General features: G+C 39.9%; 1 protein-coding gene across 2 annotated transcripts in view; it reads right to left on the bottom strand.

Annotated features, from left to right (window-relative positions):
- Window positions 1-19,418, bottom strand: part of LRRC72 (leucine rich repeat containing 72) — a 61,834-nt gene extending 42,416 nt beyond the window's left edge. The window contains exons 1-2 of one of the 2 annotated variants that reach the window (XM_006057038.3): window positions 18,950-19,418; window positions 12,684-12,757 (exon numbers count right to left, since the gene is read on the bottom strand). In XM_006057038.3, the coding sequence (XP_006057100.2) occupies window positions 12,684-12,757; window positions 18,950-19,042 (167 nt within the window). In that variant the 5' untranslated portion in view covers window positions 19,043-19,418. The remainder of the gene's footprint in view (window positions 1-12,683; window positions 12,758-18,949) is intronic. The other variant, XM_025290937.2, reaches the window with a different exon arrangement.
- Between the last annotated feature and the right edge of the window lie 306 nt (window positions 19,419-19,724).

The raw sequence follows: 19,724 nt of genomic DNA, 5'->3' as shown, positions 1-19,724 counted from the left end.
CTATCTCCTAGAGTTTGCTCAGATTCATGGCCATTGAGTTGGTGATGCCATCCAATTATCTCATCGTTTGCCTCCCCCGCTTTTCCTCCTGCCCTCAATCTTTCCCAGCATCAGGGTCTTTTCCAACAAGTCAGCTTTTCCCATCAGGTGACCAAAGTATTGGAGCTTCAGCTTCAGTATCAGTCTTTCCAATGAATATTCAGGGTTGATTTCCTTTAGGACTGACTGGTTTGATTTCCTTCCAATGAATATTCAGGGAAGTCCAAGGGACTCTCATGAGCCTTACAATATGAAGGCATCAATTCTTTGGCATTCAGCCTTCTTTATCATTCAACTCTCACATCCATACATGACTACTAGAAAAACTATAGCTTTCACTATACAGACCTTTTTTGGCTAAGAGATCTCTTGCTTTTTAATATGCTATCTAACTTGGTCATAACTTTTCTTCCATGGAGCAAGCATCTTTTAAGTTCATGGCTACAGTCACCATCTGCAGTGATTTTGGAGCCCAAGAAAATAAAATCTGTCACTTTTTTCACTTTTTCCCCATCTATTTGCCATGAAGTGATGGCACTGGATGTCATGATTTTAGTTTTTTGAATGTTGAGTTTTAAGCCAGATATTTCACTCTCCTCTTTCACCCTCATAAGAGGCTCTTTAGTTCCTCTTCATTTTCTGCCATTAGAGTGGTATCATCTGCATATCTGAAGTTGTTGATATTTCTCCCAGCAATCTTAATTCCAGCCTGTGGTTCATTCAGCACAGCAGTTTGCATGATATACTCTGTATAATCCATTAGTCTTCCTAAATTAAAAATAATCCCCTTCTCTCCTTTATTGCCTTCAAACGCTTCCTTTCTGAAGAGTCCAGGACAGTTGTCTGATAGAATTTCTCACATTCTTGATTGGTCTGATTGCTACCTCATGATTAAATTTAAGGTAGATCATTTTTTAATTACAACAGTGGTAATTACTACACATCAGGAGGCAAAATGATGCCACTTTGTCCCACTCTTTATGAAGGTTGTGTGTGTGTGCTCAGTCACTAAGTCGTGATCAACACTTTGCAACCCCATGGACTGTGGCCTTACAGGCTCCTCTCTCCATGGGAGTCTCCAGGCAAGAATACTGGAGTGGGCTGCCATGCCCACCTCCAAGGGATCTTCCTGACCCAGGGATCTCTTATGTCTCCTGCATTGGCAGGCAGATTCTTTACCACTGAGCCACCTGTTCACCCTGTTGGTGAAGCTAAGTTCAGTGATTTGGCTAAGGCTGTATTTTCCAGTTCTCTTCATTGTGAAAGTATTTACAAATTTTATTATTGAAAAGCAATATCTGGGGCAAAATTCTGAGTGATTTGACACTGGACATACTGCAAAATGATCACCAGATGAAATCCAGTTGCTGAAACCATACAAAGTTAATACAATATTATTAACTGTATTCTCATACATTCCATCCCCAACACTTACTTATTTTACAACTGAAAGTTTGTATCTCTTGATCATGTTCACCTGTTTCATGCCCTACCCCCAAATCCCCCTCCCTTCTGGTAACTGCCAACCTGCAGAGAATAGTTTGGTGGTTCTCAATAACTATTTATTCGATGGCTTTAGCTTTGATTAATAATATTGACCTAAATCAGTACATTTTGGATTATGAAATGATAATGTTTCTAATCCTCTCATTATTTTTACATTTATTAGCTGGTACTTGGTAAAAAAAGATCTGCTTCACACCTTTCTTTCTCTCATTCCTTCTCATCGTCATCCTTCTCAGATTTGAAGAGTTTTTTCTTTATCTTTTATCAATTTAAAAAAAAATTCTCACGTTATCCCAAACAGAAGACTTTTCAAGTAGACCACCTTGTCCTTTTGACAGGTGCCATTAGTCTTCAAGCACTTCCCTGATACAACAAAATATTCTGGGTTCCTTCAAAGCAACTTGTAATATATTTGTATACATAATGCATTCTCCTCTTTCACTGAAGATGTGCAGCTAATTTTGGACACTGACACACTTATTGCACCGGACAACAAGGCTGGTATGTCAGCTCCACATTTTTCCTGTGAAAAATTAAGCAGCCACTACATGGTGGCAGAGAAACTCAAGCCCCATTTAGAGTGTTTCTACAAGGATTCCCAGAAAAGTTATTTTCATATATTAATGCTGTAAAATATCAACTTTGTCACATCACTGTCAAATTAATTTTCTTGCAATAGTTGTACTGACATTCTGCTATAGATGATACAATAAAATGGCTCACTTTTGAGGAGAATTTAGCTTAAGTCAGAACAGTTTATTTTGCATATAAATTTGTCCTAAATTAATAACAGGTTATTACATTTTAGGGTGAGGCTAGTGGAATCCCAGGGACAGGGGAGCCTGATGGGCTGCCGTCTATGGGGTCGCACAGAGTTGGACACGACTGAAGCGACTTAGCAGCAGCAGCAGCAGCAGTGGAAGACAATGATAGAAACTCTACTACTGGAGGCAGTCCTAAGATGGCAGAGGAATAGGACGGGGAGACCACTTTCTCCCCTACAAATTCATCAAAAGAACATTTGAGTGCTGAGAAAATTCCACAAAACAACTTCTGAATGCCGGCAGAGGACATCAGGCACCCAGAACAGCAGCCCATTGTCTTCAAAAGGAGGTAGGAAAAAGTACAAAAGACAAAAAGAAAGACAAAAGAGGTAGGGACAGAGCTCCATCCCGGGAAGGGAGTCTTAAAAAAGAGAGAAGTTTCCAAACACCAGGAAACACTCTCACTGATGAGTCTGTGGTGAGCCTTGGAACCACAGAGGGCAACATAATTGGGAGGAAAAATAAATAAATAATTAAAACCCACAGATTACCTGCCCAACGGTAACTCTCCAGTGGAGAAGCAGTGCAGATGCCTTCATCCGCCACTAGCAAGCTGGGGCTGGGCAGGGAGGTGTGGGCTGCTTTGCTTAGAGTAAGGACAGGGCCTGAATGCCCCAAGGGCAATCTGAGGGAACTAACTTGGGTTAGCAAATCAGACTGTGGGATAGCTACCACGCGAAAAGCCCTAACCTAAGAAGGCAATGGCACCCCCACTCCAGTACTGTTGCCTGGAAAATCCCATGGATGGAGGAGCCTGGTAGGCTGCAGTCCATGGGGTCGCTAAGACTCGGACACGACTGAGCGACTTCACTTTCACTTTTCACTTTCATGCATTGGAGAAGGAAATGGCAACCCACTCCAGTGTTCTTGCCTGGAGAATCCCAGGGATGGGGGAGTCTGGTGGGCTGCCGTCTATGGGGTCACACAGAGTCCGACACGACTGAAGCGACTTAGCAGCAAGACACTGTCAGGCCCACCCACAGAAAAAAGGACTGAGCAGAGCTAGCCAGCTGCAGTCCGGCCCATCCCCCAGCGGAGACAGGCAGGCGAGGGCAGCCAGAGCCAGAAGGGGGCAATCACAGACCCAGAGAGGCATTATCTACCAAACTGTAAGCGGGTTTCGTCGCTAACCAAGACTTCTTGGGATTCTGGACTGTCAACATCCGCCTGAGAAGGTGCGCCGGTTGTACACCCAGAAAACCAATTGGCAGGGATAGGGGAGGCATTAAGTCGCAGCGACCGTGCTCGCCAAACATCTGGTCACCTGAGCTGCTCGGATCTGGGAAGGGCACAAAATGCAGGCCCAACAGAGTCTGCGCCTCTGAGGACTACCCGAGTACCTGAACCTGAGTGGCTTAGATCTGGGAGGTGCATGCATCCCAGGGCCGGCCTTGGAGGGTTCCTGGCAGAGCAACCTAGAGCCTGAACAGTGTGGGCAGGGAGGGCACATGCACCATGAGCGGGGCAGGCCCAGTGTGGCTGAGACACTGTGAGCACACACCAGTGTTATTTGTTTGCAGGGTCCCTCCCTCCCCACAGCTTAACTGAACAAGTGAGCCTAAAAAAGTGTCCACCACCGCCCCCTTGTGTCAGGGCGAAAATTAGACACTGAAGAGACCAGCAAACAGAAGCAGCTAAAACAGAGGGAACCTCCTTGGAAGTGACAGGTGCAACAGATTAAAACCCTGTAGTTAGTACTGACTACATAGGAAGGGGCCTATAGATCTTGAGAAATATAAGCTGGATCAAGGAAATATCCAAAAATGAACTGACTCCACACTGCCCACAACACCACCAGAGAAAGTCCTGGATATATTTTTACTAGCATTCTTTAATAAAAAAAAAAATTTTTTTTTCATTTTAAGTCCTTTATTATGCCCATAATTTTCATTTTTATAACCTACTATTACTTTGCAAAAAAAGAGAGACCCTATTTTTAAAGCAAACTTCATATATGTATATTTTTTATAATTTTTGTGATTTTTTTTTCTTTTTTGTTAATATTGTATTTTTTAAAATCCAGCTTCTACATTAGACTTTTAATCTTTGCTTTTTGGTATTTGTTATTAATTTTGTACCTTTAAGAACCAAATCTTCAGTACCCATTTTTACTGAGAACAAGATTACTGGCTTGACTGCTCTCTCTCCCTTTGGACTCTCCTTTTTCTCCACCAGGTCACCTCTATCTGCTCCCTCCCCCTTCTCTTCTCTACCCAACTCTGTGAATCTCTTTGTGTGTTCTAGACTGTGGAGAACACTTAGGGAACTGATTACTGGCTGGATCTGTCTCTCTCATTTTGATTCCCCCTTTTATCCTCCTGGCCACCTCTGTCTCCTTCCTCCCTCTTCTCTTCTCTATATAACTCTGTGAACATCTCTGAGTGGTCCAAACTGTAGAGCGCACATAAGGAAGTGATTACTGGCTAGCTTGCTCTCTCCTCTTTTGATTCCACCTCATCTCATCCTGGTCACCTCTATCTCCCTCCTCCCTCTTCTCTTCTCCATGTAGCTCTGTGAACCTCTCTGGGTGTCCCTCACTGTGGAGAAACTTTTCATCTTTAACCTAGAGGTTTTATCAATGGTGCTGTATAGATGGAGAAGCCTTGAGGCTACTGTAAAAATAAGACTGAAAACCAGAAGCAGGAGGCTTAAGTCCAAATCCTGAGAACACCAGAGAACTCCTGACTCCAGGGAACATTAATCGACAGGAGCTCATCAAACACCTCCATACCTACACTGAAACCAAGCACCCCCAAGGGCCAAAAAGTTCCAGAGCAAGACATACCATGCAAATTCTCCAGCAACACAGGAACACAGCCCTGAGCTTCAATATACAGGCTGCCCAAAGTCACTCCAAACCCAATGACATCTCATAACTCATTACTGGACACTTCATTGCACTCCAGAGAGAAGAAATCCACCTCCACCCACCAGAACACTGACATAAGCTTCCCTAACCAGGAAACCTTGACATGCCACCCATATAACCCCACCCACAGCAAGGAAACTCCACAATAAAGAGAACTCCACAAACTGCCAGAATACAGAAAGGCCACCCCAAACACAGAAATATAAACAAGATGAAGAGACAGAGGAATACCCAGCAGGTAAAGGAACAGGATAAATGCCCACCAAACCAAACAAAAGAGGAAGAGATAGGGAATCTACCTGATAAAGAATTCAGAATAATGATAGTGAAAATGATCCAAAATCTTGAAATCAAAATGGAATCACAGATAAATAACCTGGAGACAAGGATTGAGAAGATGCAAGAAAGGTTTAACAAGGACCTAGAAGAAATAAAAAAGAGTCAATATATAATGAATAATGCAATAATTAAGATCAAAAACACTCTGGAGGGAACAAATAGTAGAATAACAGAGGCGGAAGATAGGATTAGTGAGGTAGAAGATAGAATGGTAGAAATAAATGAATCAGAGAGGAAAAAAGAAAAACAAATAAAAAGAAATGAGGACAATCTCAGAGACCTCTGGGACAATGTTAAACACCCCAACATTCGAATCATAGGAGTCCCAGAAGAAGAAGACAAAAAGAAAGACCATGAGAAAATACTTGAGGATACAATAGTTGAAAACTTCCCTAAAATGGGGAAGGAAATAATCACCCAAGTCCAAGAAACCCAGAGAATCCCAAATAAGATAAACCCAAGGCGAAACACCACAAGGCACATATTAATCAAATTAACAAAGATCAAACACAAAGAACAAAGATAAAAAACAGCAAGGGAAAAACAACAAATAACACACAAGGGGATTCCCATAAGGATAACAGCTGATCTTTCAATAGAAACTCTTCAGGCCAGGAGGGAATGGCAGGACATACTTAAAGTGATGAAAGAAAATAACCTACAGCCCAGATTACTTACCCAGCAAGGATCTCATTCAAATATGAAGGAGAAATCAAAAGTTTTATAGACAAGCAAAAGCTGAGAGAATTCAGCACCACCAAACCAGCTCTCCAACAAATGCTAAAGGATCTTCTCTAGACAGGAAACACAAAAAGGGTGTATAAACTCTAACCCAAAACAATAAAGAAAATGGCAACGGGATCATACTTATCAATAATTACCTTAAACATAAATGGGTTGAATGCCCCAACCAAAAGACTGGCTAAATGGATACAAAAATAAGACCCCTATATATGTTGTCTACAAGAGACCCACCTCAAAACAAGGGACACATACAGACTGAAAGTGAATGGCTGGGAAAAGATATTTGATGCAAATAGAGACCAAAAGAAAGCAGGAGTAGCAATACTCATATCAGATAAAAAAGACTTTAAACCAAAGGCTGTGAAAAGAGACAAAGAAGGACACTACATAATGATCAAAGGATCAATCCAAGAAGAAGACATAACAATTATAAATATTATGCACCCAACATAGGAGCACTGCAATATGTAAGATGAATGCTAACAAGTATGAAAGGGGAAATTAACAATAACACAATAATAGTGGGAGACTTTAATGCCCCACCCACACCTATGGATAGATCAACTAAACAGAAAATTGACAAGGAAACACAAACTTTAAATGATACAATAGACCAGTTAGACCTAATTGATATCTATAGGACATTTCACCCCCAAACAATGAATTTCACCTTTTTCTCAAGCACACATGGAACCCTCTCCAGGATAGATCACATTCTGGGCCATAAATCTAGCCTTGGCAAATTCAAAAAACTTGAAATCATCCCAAGCATCTTTTCTGACCATAATGCAGTAAGATTAGATCTCAATTACAGGAGAAAAGCTATTAAAAATTCCAACATATGGAGGCTGAACAACACGCTGCTGAATAACCAACAAATCACAGAAGAAATCAAAAGAGAAATCAAAATATGCATAGAAATGAATGAAAATGAAAACACAACAACCCAAAACCTGTGGGACACTGTAAAATCAGTGCTAAGGGGAAGGTTCATAGCAATACAGGTATACCTCAAGAAACAAGAAAAAAGTCAAATAACCTAACTCTACACCTAAAGCAACTAGAAAAGGAAGGAATGAAGAATCCCAGGGTTAGTAGAAGGAAAGAAATCTTAAAAATTAGAGCAGAAATAAATGCAAAAGAAACAAAAGAGACTATAGCAAAAATTAACAAAGCCAAAAGCTCGTTCTTTGACAAGATAAATGAAATTGACAAACCGTTAGCCAGACTCATCAAGAAACAAAGGGAGAAAAATCAAATAAATAAAATTAGAAATGAAAATGGAGAGATCACAACAGACAACACAGAAATACAAAGGCTAATAAGAGACTACTATCAGCAATAATAGGCCAATAAAATGGACAACTTGGAAGAAATGGACAAATTCTTAGAAGAGTACAACTTTCCAAAACTGAACCAAACCAGGAAGAAATAGAAAATTTTAACAGACCCATCACAAGCATGGAAATTAAAACTGTAATCAGAACTCTTCCAGCAAACAAAAGCCCAGGTCCAGATGGCTTCACAGCTGAATTCTACCAAAAATTTAGAGAAGAGCTAACACCTATCCTACTCAAACTCTTCCAGAAAATTGCAGAGGAAGGTAAACTTCCAAACTCATTCTATGAGGCCACCATCACCCTAATACCAAAACCTGACAAAGATGCCACAAAAAAAGAAAACTACAGGCCAATATCACTGATGAACATAGATGCAAAAATCCTTAACACAATTCTAGCAATCAGAATCCAACAACACATTAAAAAGATCATACATCATGACCAAGTGGGCTTTATCCCAGGGATGCAAGGATTCTTCAATATCCACAAATCAATCAATGTAATACACCACATTAACGAATTGAAAAATAAAAGCCATATGATTATCTCAATAGATGCAGAGAAAGCCTTTGACAAAATTCAACATCCATTTATAATAAAAACTCTCAAGAAGGCAGGCGTAGAAGGAACATATGGCTGGATGGCATCACTGACTCATTGGACGTGAGTCTGAGTGAACTCCGGGAGTTGGTGATGGACAGGGAGGCCTGGTGTGCTGCGATTCATGGGGTTGCAAAGAGTCGGACATGACTGAGCGACTGATCTGATCTGATATATGACAAACCCACAGCAAACATTATCCTCAATGGTCAAAAATTGAAAGCATTTCCCCTAAAGTCAGGAACAAGACAAGGGTGCCCACTCTCACCACTACTATTCAACAGAGTTTTGGAAGTTTTGGCCACAGCAATCAGAGCAGAAAAAGAAATAAAAGGAATCTAAATTGGAAAAGAAGAAGTAAAACTCTCACTGTGTGCAGATGACATGATCCTCTACATAGAAAACCCTAAAGACTCCACCAGAAAATCACTAGAGCTAATCAATGAATATAATAAAGTTGCAGGATATAAAATCAACACACAGAAATCCCTTGCATTCCTATATGCTAATAATGAGAAAGTAGAGAAATTAAGGAAACAATTCCATTCACCATTGCAATGAAAAAAATAAAACACTTAGGAATATATCTACCTAAAGAAACAAAAGACCTATATAGAAAACTATAAAACACTGGTGAAAGAAATCCAAGAGGACACTAATAGATGAAGAAATATACCATGTTCATGGATCAGAAGAATCAATATAGTGAAAATGAGTATACTACCCAAAGCAATCTATAGATTCAATGCAATCCCTATCAAGCTACCAACGGTATTTTTCACAGAGCTAGAACAAATAATTTCACAATTTGTATGGAAATACAAAAAGCCTCGAATAGCCAAAAGAAATCTTGAGAAAGAAGAATGGAACTGGAGGAATCAATCTGCCTGACTTCAGGCTCTACTACAAAGCCACAGTCATCAAGACAGTATGGTACTGGCACAAAGACAGAAATAAAGATCAATGGAACAAAATAGAAAGTCCAGAGATAAATCCACACACCTATGGACACCTTATCTTTGACAAAGGAGGCAAGAATATACAATGGATAAAAGTGGTGCTGGGAAAACTGGTCAACCACTTTTAAAAGAATGAAACTAGAACACTTTTTAACACCATACACAAAAATAAACTCAAAATGGATTAAAGATCTAAACATAAGACTAGAAACTATAAAACTCCTAAAGGAGAACATAGGCAAAACACTCTCCAACATAAATCACAGCAGGATCCTCTATGACCCACCTCCCAGAATATTGGAAATAAAAGCAAAAATAAACAAATGGGACCTAATTAAAATTAAAAGCTTCTGTACAACAAAGGAAACTACAAGCAAGGTGAAAAGACAGCCTTCAGAATGGGAGAAAATAATAGCAGATAAAGCAACTGACAAAGAATTAATCTCAAAAATATACAAGCAACTCCTGCAGCTCAATTCCAGAAAAATAAACGACCCAATCAAAAAATGGGCCAAAGACCTAAACAGACATTTCTCCAAAGAAGACATACAGATGGCTAACAAACACATGAAAAGATGCTCAACATCACTCATTATCAGAGAAATGCAAATCAAAACCACAATGAGATACCATTTCACACCAGTCAGAATGGCTGCTATCCAAAAGTCTACAAGCAATAAATGCTGGAGAGGGTGTGGAGAAATGGGAACCCTCTTACACTGTTTGTGGAAATGCAAACTAGTACAGCCATTAGGGAGAACAGTGTGGAGATTCCTTTAAAAACTGGAAATAGAACTACCATATGACCCAGCAATCCCACTGCTGGGCATACACACTGAGGAAACCAGAATTGAAAGAGACATGTGTAGCCCAATGTTCATCGCAGCACTGTTTATAATAGCCAGGACATGGAAGCAACCTAGATCTCCATCAGCAGATGAATGGATAAGAAAGCTGTGGTACATATACACAGTGGAGTATTCAGTTCAGTTCAGTTCAGTTCAGTTGCTCAGTCGTGTCCGACTCTTTGCGACCCCCATGAATCGCGGCAACTCAGCCATTAAAAAGAACAGATTTGAATCAGTTCTAATGAGGTGGATGAAACTGGAGCCTATTATACAGAGTGAAGTAAGTCAGAAAGAAAAATACCAATACAGTATACTAACGCATATATATGGAATTTAGAAAGATGGTAACAATAACCCTGTAAGTGAGACAGCAAAAGAGATACAGATGTATAGAACAGTCTTTTGGACTCTGTGGGAGAGGGCGAGGGTGGGATGATTTGGGAGAATGGCATTGAAACACGTATAATATCATATGTGAAACGAGTCACCAGTCCAGGTTCAATGCATGATACAGGATGCTCAGGGCTGGTGCACTGGGATGACCCAGAGGGATGGTATGGGGAGGGAGATGTGAGGGGGGTTCAGAATGGGGAACACATGTACACCTGTGGTGGATGCATGTTGATGTATGGCAAAACCAATACAATATTTTAAAGTAAAAACAATAAAAAAAAAAAGAAAGAAATTCGACTACTAATGATGACAATGACTCATGCTGACAATGATACATTAACTCTGTTGTTACAGTATATGTTCTCCATGATTTCTCAAGGAAACATTGATATGATCCTTTCCATTTTCCAAGGGCAACAAAGACTTAGGCAAATAACCTAATTTACCCAGTTTATTGGCATCTGGACTGTGAAACATTTTTTGTACCTAGATGTATTAAATGATAACTTAGTATTCTGAGGATATAAAATGTATTATCCTTGAATTGAGAAGACCACTAATTATCCACTGTCAGAAAATCAATATTTCCTTTTTGCTACTGTTTTAAAGCTTTTCTTATTGTTATCTACTTATCCTAATGATCAATAGTGTACAGTTGTTAAAATCATGAAAGGCTTACAGATGCAATCTTTTGAAGACAAAAAAATATTTATTGTTATTGTAAAACGAACTGGTCTATGCTGCTAAGTCAGTTCAGTCATGTCCGACTCTGTGCGATCCCATAGATGGCAGCCCACCAGGCTCCCCCGTCCCTGGGATTCTCCAGGCAAGAACACTGGAGTGGGTTGCCATTTCCTTCTCCAATGCAGGAAAGTGAAAAGTGAAAGTGAAGTCGCTCAGTCGTGTCCGACTCTTAGCGACCCCATGGACTACAGCCTACCAGGCTCCTCCACCCATGGGATTTTCCAGGCAAGAGTACTGGAGTGGGGTGCCATTGCCTTCTCCGAACTGGTCTATAGAGAGGATCAAAGTATGACCTTAAGTTTGTCAGAATTGCCTATCATACTTGCTCCATTCTAAAAAGTTTATTTTTTAAAATCTTAACTTTATTAGCTATTTATTCTCTTACCACCAAGAAATTCAGGGTCATTACAAAGATGACTATTATTCATGGCACTAATGAACTGAAACATATTAATATTTATCAAAAGAAATATGTTTATTAATAAAGGATTTCCTCAAATCACCAGAGAACAAGTGATTAACTTCATTGATAAAGTAGGACGTTTTCTTTAAAAAGTAGCTAAGTTCTGAATATTAAGTACAAGTAGAAATATGATAAGCCTCTTTTCTACATAGGCATCACTGGTGCACTAGTAAAGCCTGTGCTGTCAGCATCCAACTGAACACATGCTCTGTCTTCCACCTGGGCTCTACCTCAGCCACTGTGACTTGCTCTGAAGAAGAAGTCGGGAGCCGCGTTAGGCATTACTGACAGACTCACTTTGCCGCCTGCCACGTTGAGAAGTTGGAGTGGAATGAAAGGAAATTGTAAAATAAGGCAGAAGTTTTCCTACTTACCAGTAAAGTTAGTATGAAGGTTATTGGGTAGTGGTTATAGTAAAATAGGGACTATTATTTTAGTATAGTGCTATAATAAGTCATTATCCTTTAATCACAGTAGTAATATTAACTGCACTAATGCTCATTGTTTACTGTGTACCAGACCCTTCCCTACTCTCAACTAACTCACTTAATCTTCACAATGACCCTGTGAAACAGGTAGTACTGTTATATGTAGGCAATAGGTTTGCCAGATAAAATACAGGATCCACAGTTACATGTGCATTTCAGAGAAACAACAAATGTCCCAATGTGATGTGGGGCATATTTATGCTAAAAAACTTATATTCATTTGTTTCTCTGAAATGCACATGTAACTGGTATTCTACATTTATATTGGCTAAACTGACAGCCCTAATAGGTTTATGACATGCCCAGGATCATCCAGTTGGAAGAGACAGAACTGGGATTCAAACTCAGCCTGACTCCATAATCTTTGTTTTTATTCATTTCAGGATCCTGCCTCTCCAATAGACTGTGAATGCCAAAAAGCATGGGCTCCTTGCCAGTCCACACAAGGGGAAAACAAGGGAAGAGAACATTTGAATCTATAAAACATAACATGATGCCCTTCTCTTTCTTACATAAAGTACACTTACTTTTGAGAAAGAAACAGCTCAAAGACATCAGCATCCCTCTTGTGGCCACATATCTTTAGCTGCTCTTCAATTGCCTGATAACATATAATTAATCTGTCAAGCCACATTCCACTGAGCAAAAATACTGAGACATTTGCAGTCAATAACAATAATGTCTACAAAAAGATCAAAAGAAAGGTGAATATGGAGGCAACTACTCTAAACTGACAAATTCCAACACTACAATTCAACATTACTTAATCATTTTTGTGGTTGAATTTCATTATCCTTAATCCTGGGCACAGATGTGTAAATAAATTTAATCAAGAGAAAAAAAATGTGCATGTGTGCTTATATACCAAAAACAAGCTTTTTATTCTCCATGAGGAAGAGTAATTTGGTCTTTAAATATCTGTAAATATTGCTTTAAGCATGAAGGACTGATATTTGGTAGATTTTCCATTTTTACAGAAGACAGTGTCAAGGTTGGAGATGGAGGGAGAAGAGTATAATGCACCCTATAAGTTCTCAATAAATGTCAGACAAATGAATGAATGAGTGTATGAATGTTATTTTTTTTCCTTTGCAAAGAAATAGTGTCTTCATGTTTTGAGAATTACTAATATACTTGGACCATGGGAATTTTTGGTGGAGAAGAAGCAATTTTTATTCCCATAGGTTTTTTGTTTGAAAATACATATCCAACAACAGCTATTTCACTGCTTTGCTTTTTCTTCTTAAGGTCCTTTACTAAATTACAAAATAACATTTATAGGCCATGTAGCCTAAGATGATATGGAAAAATTAAAGACCGTCTATAATTTGTCAATGAAGGAGTAAAGCTAACAAGACACAGCAGAAGTGGAAAGTATAATCATTGCACTTCTGGAATCTGACATACACTGTAATTATCAGGGTCAAAGCAATCACCAAATTTCAGAAATTTCAACCTGAATTTGTTGTGGGTGGTGAGGTTATACTGTCAGTAAGTGATTTACGGATTTTTGACATTGGTTTTGTTACCTAGTAGAGGACATGAAAAAGTTAGATTTAATGGGATGAACAAGTATCTAGAGGTGAGGAAGACAGATATCCCAGGGATGGAGAACAGCTGCTAATTTATACCCCAAACTTTCTTTGTGACCCTGTTACACAAGTTGGATCTTGGGGCTTGGAGAATTTATTGGTTCAGGTGTAGGCCTTTCCATTAGGGTATTTTGTGACCATGATAAATGAGCTGAATTTGGAGTTTAGAAAAACCCATTAGACATCCACATCTGGGTATTTTAATTTAAACATCAAAACCATCAGCTTGTACTATACACAGTCAATCTCAGTTTTGCCAAAGTGTTTTGAATGTTAAGGCTTAGTCAAAGTATAATTAAAATTTTGCAGCTCCCTTTTAAAATTGCAAGCTGGCTTCTAACTTAATCCCACAGTTTCACATCTAACACTCAGAAATACATCAGTACATACACACACAAGCAAAATGTGAATATCATTGCTCATCTCATACATACATTGTCTGTAGTTGTGAAATATGCCCAATTAATTGGAATAGGGGTTATAGTAAGATGCAACTTCACAGTAGGACATATGCAATAGCTTAAAAACAAAGAGAGATGGATATCTAGACCTAAAAAATATATCCAAAATATATTTTTAAGTAAAAATGCCATTGGCAGTATAATATTTATATATGTAACAATATTTTTGTTACTAACGACATTTATATGCACACAAAATGCACACACTCCAAACCATTAACAAGTTATTACTTGAGATTATAAGGGACTGTCACTTTTTAGGAAATTCATTTTTCAATAGTGTTTGAATATTTTATGATATTAACTTAGTAATCAGAAATTAATATACATTCCGAACATTTTGCCCATGGAATGAATATTTCAAGACTTAAATTTTGAAAATAAAAAGATGAGAAGGGAAATTTAAGCTCACAATATGTAAACCACTGATGTAATTAATTATTCATTTACACAGCTCTTTATCATGGCATACTTCCTTCCAAGCAAAACTTGCATATGAATGTGGTAACAAGAAAGTGTCAAAATGCCAAAGAACTCGAAAATGCGCCAAGAAGTTTCAAGTTTCAGTGAATCTGTGGTGGAACAGTTCCAGTTCCCAATCAACAAACAACTTCACTAGCAGCATATTCCTTTCATCTAAAGAGACACAAGAATTCTTTCCCTGAACTGCTTTTTTTTTTTTTAATTGTGGTAATATATAATGTCGAATTTACTATTTTAACTGTACATTTTTGTGGTATTAAGTGCATTCACATTGCTGTGCAGCCATCACCACCATTCATTTTCAGAAGTTTTTCATCTATCTCAAATGAACTTCTATACCCACTATGCACTACCTCTTCATTTCTTTCCCTCTCTCCCCTGTTCCTGACACTCACCCTTCTACTTTCAGTCTCCATAAATTTGACTACTCTAAGTACCTTATATAAACGGAAGCATGAAGCATTTGTCTTTTTGTGACTGGCTTATTTTGATTAGCATAATGTCTTCAAGAATCATCTAGTTGTAGTGTGTCAAAATTTCCTTCCTTTTAAGGCTGAATAATATTCCATTGTATGTGCATACCACATTTGGTTTTTCCATTTAGCTATCAGTGGACACTTGGGTTGCTTCTACTTTTTGGCTGTTGCGAATAATGGTTCTACGAATATGAGTGTACAAATATCTGAAACCCTGTTTACACTTCATTTGAGTATATATTAATACTCAGAAGTGGAATTGCTGGATAACATGATAATTGTATGTTTAAACTTTTGGAGGAATTGCCATACTATTTTTTACAATAGCTGCACACAACAGCATACTTTTACATGAACATTTCTACCAAAGTTTGTCCAAACAGATCATTCAGCTATTTATTGAACCACAAACTACTGTGGTTCAGGATGTGACTAGTTTAGTCTATGGCTAGCTAGTAAATGTAGCAATGAATCAGGTAAGATGTCTATTCCCTATAAGTAAACTTTGAATAAGAGAAGGAAGGATACACAATGTTGCAAAAGAAGGTTGCAAATGTTAAGCACTATGAGAAAAGAAAAATACCACTCTAGTGAATTCAGAGGAATAAGAAAGTACTGTCAACCTTGGGAACTTTGAGATGATTTTAGGGCAAGACTGACAGTTGGACTCAGTCTGAACGATGAGGACAATTTAGACAAAGATTTTGATGGATGAGTGTTTTAGTCACAGGGAAGTAAGTACCCAAAGGAGGAAAAGCAGGGGAAGAATGTACAAGGCATTAGGGCTGTACATTCTTTGGCTGCAGGAAAAAGGAATACAGCAAGCAACTGTGAGGGATCCATTTTAAAAGGTGAATTGGGGTCATATACTTGTGCTCACTTTGAAATTTAGGCTCAGAAGTATGTACCTACTGCTTAAAGAAAACTTTAATGGGTCAAGAACTCTAACTTAAAATCACATATTTTATGTAATATAAAATTAAATTTAATTTTGTATATATATAGATTAAATATATATACAATAAATATATATATATATACTAACAGCATGGTGAAATCAGTGTAAGGAAGTCCAATAAAGTTCTGATTTTTCACATGACAACTATATCAATGCTTTTAAGTAATATCCAATATCAAGTTATTTTAAAATCATTTTTCCTCCTTCTCTTTTGGTTCCCTTGCTTTGTTGGGCTGTAAAAGAATGGACTTAATAACAACTGGGTAATTCATCAATGGACTCAACTCTGGGAAGTTTGCAGAGAAGTATTATAGGATTTTTAAACAGGAGAAAAGATGTGACAAAGTATACCATATCTCATGGCTTAGGGTGCAGATTGAACTGCAGACAGGAAGCAAGTTTGCCTCTGGAAAATCAAGTCAAGATCTGATAAGCCTGCCCCAGGGACAGAAGCAAGTGAGAATGAGCAGTGAACAGGTATGACATGTGAGATACAGAGAGAATTGATGAGAACTGGCAAGTAACTGGAGGCAGAGAATAAGGGCAAGGGAAGCCACTGGTGATGATAATGATGTGATGACATGATGATGAGAAAGATGACTGGGAGGGAAGATGCATGCAGTTGAGAAAGGGTGAAACTGAGGCACTGGTGAAAGAGGTCAAGGCGACCACCAGAAAGTTGCAAGTGGGAGAGCGAATCTCACCAGAGTGTCAGGATAGGTATGTCCAGCCTGGTCGTCAGCCAGCACAGAGGAGAGAGTGGGACCCAGAGAGTGTCTACATTTGGAAGGAGGAGGAGAGAGCCAAGCTGCATAAGAAGATACACGTGGGATTGTTATAAAGTTATGAAGAGAAGCAAAAAGACAATGGGAGCAGGGAGGGTGGGTTTCAAGAAGGTAGAATTTGAATCTGCAATATTGTGTAGCATGGTAGAGAATATCACACAGAAAAGGTATTCAATTTGCAGAGTAATTTCAGGAATCTGAAAAGGGGGAAATGTTAGCTTTCAAATTAGCTAACTGATGAAACAGGAAAATAAAAACAACCCAACACAAAACTTAGATGTAGATCGTTTTAGCATAGAGAAGAAAAAAGCAGCTACTTCCACTGCAGATACCTTGGGATCTAGATAGAATAACATGTTTGAAAATTGTGGGACTACTACATCCTAGAAGAATGAAGACTTTATTAAGGTCTATAGAAGAAAATATCCTCACTTTGATGATTTATCTACTATAATGATACATTCATATACATTCATGCAACACACATGCACCACGAGTTAGTTAGGATTTAGTGTGAAGTTTCCAATTAATTATAGAACGTTCAGCCTTGATTAATTATCATAGCTCCAAGCCTTTCTAGACAAGTGTGAGAACTCGAGAACACTTTGTTAGGTCCTAAATGGCACAACACAATTGTGACTTTTTTCATTTCCCACTCAAGGATTCTTTTAGTCATTATCTAAACTGTCCTCAGGAGAAGGCGATGGCACCCCACTCTAGTACTCTTGCCTGGAAAATCCCATACATGGAGGAGCCTGGTGGGCTGCAGTCCATGAGGTCGCTACCAGTCGGACATGACTGAGCGACTTCACTTTCACTCTTCACTTTCATGCATTGGAGAAGGAAATGGCAACCCACTCCAGTGTTCTTGCCTGGAGAATCCCAGGAACGGGGGAGCCTGGTGGGCTGCCGTCTATGGGGTCGCACAGAGTCAGACACGACTGAAGTGACTTAGCAGCAGCAGCAGCAAACTTGTCCTCAACTCCCTCAAACAACTTTTCCTCCCAGTGTGTCAATCTGCACTTTAGGGAAACAACATTTCAGGGCTCTACATGTATATATATCTGTTGGAGGGTCAAGATTTCAAATTTATGGTCTTAATCTCTGTGTGCCAGCGGGCATGCTCAGTTGCTTCAGTCGTGTCTGACTCTTCCTTCATTCTATAGACTGTAGCCCACCAGGCTCCTTTGTCCATGGGATTCTCTAGGCAACAATACTGGAGTGGGTTGCCATTCCCTTCTCCAGGGGATCTTCCTGACTCAGGAATCAAACCGTGTCTCTTACCTCTCCTGCATTGGCAGGAGGGTTCTTTACCACTAGCGCCACCTGGGAAGTCCTGTTAGTCTCTATGCTGCTGCTGCTGCTGCTGCTGCTAAGTCGCTTCAGTCGTGTCCGACTCTGTGCGACCCCATAGACGGCAGCCCACCAGGCTCCCCGTCCCTGGGATTCTCCAGGCAAGAACACTGGAGTGGGTTGCCATTTCCTTCTCCAATGCAGGAAAGTGAAAAGTGAAAATGAAGACGCTCAGTTTTGTCCGACTCTTCGCGACCCCATGGACTGCAGCCCACCAGGCTCCTTCATCCATGGGATTTTCCAACAGTACTGGAGTAGGGTGTCATTGCCTTCTCCGGTTAGTCTCTATAAACTGCCATAATTATATATGCTGCTGCTGCTACTGCTGCTAAGTCGCTTCAGTCGTGTCCGACTCTGTGCAACCCCATAGACGGCAGCCCACCAGGCTCCCCGTCCCTGGGATTCTCCAGGCAAGAACACTGGAGTGGGTTGCCATTTCCTTCTCCAATTATATATGCAGGAGATATTAAATGGGAAAGGGTCAGAGTAAATTAGTGTGGATCGGGGCAGTCCCCAAACCCCATTCCGGAGATTACAGGCTTCTTAGCCTCAGTGGAAGGTTTGCCTGGGGACCTTGATTGCGTTATCCCTTCGCCCCGGACCCCGGGGTGGCCTGTAGCGGACTGGAGCATCTGTCAGGATCCCCCGAAACGCTCCGTGGTCTGGGGAAGAGGGAGATGCTTACAGTACGGCTGATTTCCAGGGCAGCTTCTGCGGCCCTCACTGGGATTGCTGGGGGTCGGCAGGCACGTGGCAGATGACTGGGGTCCCTGGCCATCAGGACACCCAGGCATTCAGCAGCACCTGTGATCGACCCAGCCTGGCCTGCGGCTGACTGTTCTGGCGGTTACCAAGAGTTACCACCACCTTGTGGACTAAAAGCCAATCCGAAGTAGGGAAGATGTGAAGCCAAATTCGGACTTCTGTGACGTTTGCGCTTGTGGCCGTGCAACAGCCACTGCGTCGTACCTCAGGTCTCTAGGGTTTCTCCTGCGCGGGGTGCTGCATACCGCGGATGAAGGAGGGATCGCGATCGGGTCGAGACCAGAGACCACGAGTGTATCAGAGGGCCCCACTGAAGTCACCCAGTAATAATAACTCTATTGAGATCTGAATATTAGAAAATTTAGGTTTATGAAAAGTAGATGTGTGTGGAAACCACCAGCCACCTGTGGAGGGTAGGAGTGAAGCGGTGCCTGGTGGAGTCCTCCTGGGGCTTAACGCAAAAGGAGGGGGAAAAAATCAATACTAGTGAGACTGGCTTATTTTAAAATTTGACATTTTTGTTTATCATGTATGTTTTGCATTAATTTTTATTTTCTGAAAAGAAATATTGCATTAGGATTTATTTTGTTAAGCTGAGCTACTATTTGGCCAGTCTCATCCAATCTTGAAGACTTGATGATTTTATTTATATGAATTTGGTTCTCCTCTAGCTTGGAAAACTTTGGAGGCTGGAG

Source organism: Bubalus bubalis, chromosome 8, assembly GCF_019923935.1.
Source record: "Bubalus bubalis isolate 160015118507 breed Murrah chromosome 8, NDDB_SH_1, whole genome shotgun sequence".
NCBI classification, from domain to species: domain Eukaryota; kingdom Metazoa; phylum Chordata; class Mammalia; order Artiodactyla; family Bovidae; genus Bubalus; species Bubalus bubalis.
The sequence above is the reverse complement of the archived record's forward strand: the minus strand, read 5'-3'. Positions and strand labels throughout refer to the sequence as shown.